Source organism: Palaemon carinicauda, chromosome 26 (assembly GCF_036898095.1).
Source record: "Palaemon carinicauda isolate YSFRI2023 chromosome 26, ASM3689809v2, whole genome shotgun sequence".
NCBI classification, from domain to species: domain Eukaryota; kingdom Metazoa; phylum Arthropoda; class Malacostraca; order Decapoda; family Palaemonidae; genus Palaemon; species Palaemon carinicauda.
The window spans coordinates 48,587,335-48,592,334 of NC_090750.1; the positions used below are offsets into that span (position 1 = coordinate 48,587,335).

At 35.8% G+C, this 5,000-nt stretch overlaps 1 protein-coding gene across 1 annotated transcript in view; it reads right to left on the reverse strand.

Annotated features, from left to right (window-relative positions):
• Window positions 1–3,990: 3,990 nt before the first annotated feature.
• LOC137619904 (uncharacterized) overlaps window positions 3,991–5,000 on the reverse strand; it is a 1,825-nt gene continuing 815 nt past the window's right edge. Inside the window, exons 2-3 of the mRNA XM_068350190.1 lie at window positions 4,507–5,000; window positions 3,991–4,461 (exon numbers count right to left, since the gene is read on the reverse strand). The exon at window positions 4,507–5,000 is cut by the window's right edge and continues 682 nt beyond it. Coding sequence (XP_068206291.1) covers window positions 3,991–4,461; window positions 4,507–5,000 — 965 coding nt within the window. The remainder of the gene's footprint in view (window positions 4,462–4,506) is intronic.

The following is a 5,000-nucleotide window of genomic DNA, read 5'->3' on the forward strand; positions in this document are numbered from 1 at the left end:
TCCATCCCCTCCCCTTTTTCTAACTACGATATGGTAGTTGTGGTTTCAAGGGTATCACTATTTTTAGCCAGAGTATTGTTAAACACCTCATGAATTTTTTTTTTTTTCAATAATATTTGATCTAGTAACACTTACCACACAAGGTCAGATAAAAAAATCCTATATTATCCACCTCGCTTTACTTTCACATACTTGTAGGTGTTTATTTATGCATATCCCTTAATTAAGGTAAGCTCATTAAACTTCTCTTTGCCCTGGGCTCCATCCTTCTTGGAAGAAAAGTTTTGGTTTGAAAACAAACGCTGTGTTGATAAGCTCTCTTGTCTTTATGTTATTCTATTGATTTTAAGGAAATATAAACCTTAAAATGTAGTGGGTAACTGGGCAATTTTTCATGAATCAAGTGACGTTACATTTTGGTGTTTTATTTATTTTTTTTTTTTTCTGTTTGAAATGTATAGGTATTATAGACATTAAATAAGTTGGCCACGGGTAACCTGGTGGGAATAGAGTGGCACTACCGCCAACTATTGAGAGGAAAAAATAACTTTAGAAAAGGGGATATTCGGTAGTTCCTTTAAGGATGTAGGACCCCTTTGGATTACAATTTGCTGTGTATCCAACTATATAAATAGTGAGAGATGCCCTCTTCAAGAGCGTGAAGCTCTTGCTGGAAGTGATGATAGGTGTTCAAACTATTGATAAAATTTTTATATTACTTAAAGTGATAACTTGCGTATTTACCAACTCTATGGATAATTATGAAGATAAAGAATTTTCTATAGACAAGTATGGAATGGTTAAAGTTAAAAATCTCAGTTCATCAGAAAATTATGTGTCAGTAAGAAATGCACCTTTCGAAAAGCCAGATTATGGTTTAACTTCCATTTTATCTAGATATGAAAAAGTTGAGAATATTAGAAGATACAGGTTTTCATATGGACCTTTAAAAAGAAAAAAGTTCCATCTTCCATAACCCATGGTTATAATATTTCCTTTATTTATAATGGACAACTAAGTACATGCTATGGATGTGGATCAAAGGGACACGTGATAAAGGATTGTGAGTAGGAGATGCGAGGAGAAGTGTTAGTTCTAGAAAATTACCCCGAAATCAACCCCAGTAATGGGAGAAAAGGAAAAGAATGATCAGAGAAGGAAGGAAAAATTATCGCAGTACATACAGATATTGTAAAAGATGCTTGAAAAGGAGGGGAGAAAGATCATGTTGTTAACTGGCCGGTCATACAAGTTGCAGAAGTAAGTGAAGTAAACCAAATAAGGAACTTCATGTTAGTGAAGTAGAGGACACCGACATAGAATAATCTTACCAAGATCAAGGAATTATTAAGTCACACGAAGATGGAACCTGTCAGATAAAAACTTCAGTGGTAAAAGTAATGGTTCATCATGCAGTAGATGAGTAAACTCTGGTTAGTAAAACAAACTTAGGAAAAAAGGTAGAAGAGTCTTATACGGGAAAGAGACTGAGGAAAAATATACAATTTTTAACGTAGATCAAAATACTCAAAAGGAGGGAGAAATTAGTCAAGTTAACAGTGAAATTGTAAGCGAAGAAAATAAAATCGTTTCACTGGAATAAAATAAAACTCATGTTGGGCCCAATATTGGAAAGAAAAGTGGGACTTTGCGTACAAAAAAGGATGACGGCAAAGAAATACGAATCAAACTGAAAAAGGATAACATTTTGGACAAGGAAAAGGACGAAATTTTGGCCATAACGGTTGATGTTTTTGATGAAAGGACTCCTCGGATGATATGTTTATTATTATTATTATTATTATTATTATTATTAAGCTACAATCCTAGTTGAAAAAGCAGAATGCTATAATCCCAGGGGCTCCAACAGGGAAAATAGCCCAGTGAGGAAAGAAAACGAGGAAGAAATAAATACTTTAAGAATAATATTAAAATAAATATCTCCTATATAAACTATAAAAACTTTAACAAAACATGAGGAAGAGAAATTAGATAGAATAGTGTGTCCGAGTGTACCCTCAAGCAAGAGAACTCTAACCCAAGATAGTGCAAGACCGTGGTACAGGGGCTATGGCACTACCCAAGACTAGAGAACAATGGTTTGATTTTGGAGTGTCCTCCTAGAAGAGCTGCTTACCATAGCTCAAGAGTCTCGTCTACCCTTACCAACAGGAAGGTAGCCACTGAACAATTACAGTGCAGTAGTTAACCCCTTTGGTGAAGAAGAATTCTTTGGTAATCTCGGTGTTGTCAGGTTTATGAGTACAGAGGAGAATCTGTAAAGAATATGCCAGACTATTCGGTGTATGTGTAGGCAAAGGGAAAGTGAACCGTAACCAGAGAGAAGGATCCAATATAGTACTGTCTGGCCAGTCAAAGGACCCCATAACTCTCTAGCGGTAGTATCTCAACCAGTGGCTGGTGCCCTGATCAACTTACTACCTAGCAATCATTCTAAGAAACAAAAGCATTATTGAGTACTATTATGTCTATATTCTGTTTCTAGAATAAATCAAAATTCATTTCGTCAATATTGAATGTTGATAAAATTAATGTAAATTGGTAGAATATTATAAATAAGCAAATTGTGTTAATTAATATATTTTTTTTTTTTTTTTTTTTTGCTTAGAGTTAACATAATTTTTATTCAGGAGCATAATATTAAAGTTCAAAGTATATTCGAATATTTAGAAAAGTGTTGTGATATTCTGATAAATTACTCTTAAAATCATCAAGGAGACTTAGCTATTCTTATCAACAACAAATCTAATGTGGACGTTTAAAATTCAGTATCGGTGTAAATGGTTCTGTAATAAGTGTTATATGTAAAGTGTCAACTTTTAGGATTCAAATTTTTAATATATATGCTCCTTCGGGCAATGATAAAAAATAACGGAGAGAAATTTATTTTTTAGTAGTGAAATTTTATCATTCTTAAGAAATAGCATTAGCAATATAAAAATGGGAAGGGACTGGAATTGCATTACAAGCGTTAGAGATGATTCGAATCCAAATAATGAACTGTTGTTGAAGTCAATTTTAAATTTAAAAGTTAGTTGAAATTGAAAGTGCTTGGTTCGTTAAAAATCACCAAATTATTTTATCACGATATTATTTTAGAAGAGAGAGAGAGAGAGAGAGAGAGAGAGAGAGATAGAGAGAGAGAGAGAGAGAGAGAGAGAGAGAGAGAGAGAGAGAGAGAGAGAGAGAGAGAATTTTAGGAGTTTTCTACTGTATTTCCAATGAAATGGGAGTTATATTTCTTATGGATGGGGATCTGGAGCCTCTGAAATATGTCCCAAATGCTGCTCCTAGAAACGAGGAGGTATTGGGGGGTTGGAGTGCCCCCCTTCACCGCCCCCCTTGTTTGGATGTGTAGATTTAAGAGAGAGAGAGAGAGAGAGAGAGAGAGAGAGAGAGAGAGAGAGAGAGAGAGAGAGAGAGAGAGAGAGAGAGCATGAAGAGGAAGGAAGTAAGCCATAACCCATGAAATGGCAGACGATCCGAGAGAAAAGTTTCATAATGAAAATCGCTTAACCTAAGCTAGTACAGTCCTTCTGTAGCAAGTGCTTCACGTAGTTTGTTATTTTATTACTAAGAAATTTTATTTTCAGTTTATAGTTACTGTTTGGACTCAATCATAATGATTAATTTCATTGTCTTTGATCCTATTTATAAGTTGTATTTCATGCTAAGATAATTAATAAGATTTTATTTTACTGTCGTCTGTTCTATATAATTATATTAATTATTAATATTGATTTTCAGGCCTTCCACTTGAGTTGATCGTATCAACTTTTGAAGCTGTACCAACCATCGTGGGATCAAAGTAAGTAATGCATAAGTAACATTATTATTTATATGGGATTTTCGCAAAAAAAGGAGATAATGTTCGAAATTCATTGTAATCTCGGTATGAGGAGTTATTTCCTGCTTAATTGACATCTTCACTTCCGCAGCCTGTTAGAAAGTCGAGGCCTGGCTCCCATTTTAGAGATCCGATTTCTTGGCCCGATGGACTGTTGTGGCACCAGTGCAGTTAGTGGATGTAACAGCAATGAAGTTGGACGTTACGGCCTCAGTGAAGTTTGTAGTTGTAATAACAATGAAGTTGGATGTTACGGTCTCAGAGGAGTTACCAGTTGTAACAACAATGATGTTGGATGTTACGGCCTCAGTGAAGTTTGTTGTTGTGATAACAATGAAGTTAGGTGTTACGGCCTCAGTGAAGTTTGTAGTTGTGATAACAATGAAGTTGGATGTTACGGTCTCAGAGGAGTTACCAGTTGTAACAACAATGATGTTGGATGTTACGGCCTCAGTGAAGTTTGTAGTTGTGATAACAATGAAGTTAGGTGTTACAGCCTCAGTGAAGTTTGTAGTTGTGATAACAATGAAGTTGGATGTTACGGTCTCAGAGGAGTTACCAGTTGTAACAACAATGATGTTGGATATTACGGCCTAAGTGAAGTTTGTAGTTGTGATAACAATGAAGTTGGATGTTACGGCCTCAGTGAAGTTACCAGTTGTAATAACAATGATGGTGGATGTTACGGCCTCAGTGAAGTTTGTAGTTGTGATAACAATGATGGTGGATGTTACGGCCTCAGTGAAGTTTGTAGTTGTGATAACAATGAAGTTGGATGTTACGGCCTCAGTGAAGTTACCAGTTGTAACAACAATGATGGTGGATGTTACGGCCTCAGTGAAGTTTGTAGTTGTGATAACAATGAAGTTGGATGTTACGGCCTCAGTGAAGTTACCAGTTGTAACAACAATGATGGTGGATGTTACGGCCTCAGTGAAGTTTGTAGTTGTGATAACAATGAAGTTGGATGTTACGGCCGCAGTGAAGTTACCAGTTGTAACAACAATGATGGTGGATGTTACGGCCTCAGTGAAGTTTGTAGTTGTGATAACAATGAAGGTGGGTGTTACGGCATCAGTGAAGTTACCAGTTGTAATAACAATGATGGTGGATGTTACGGCCTCAGTGAAGT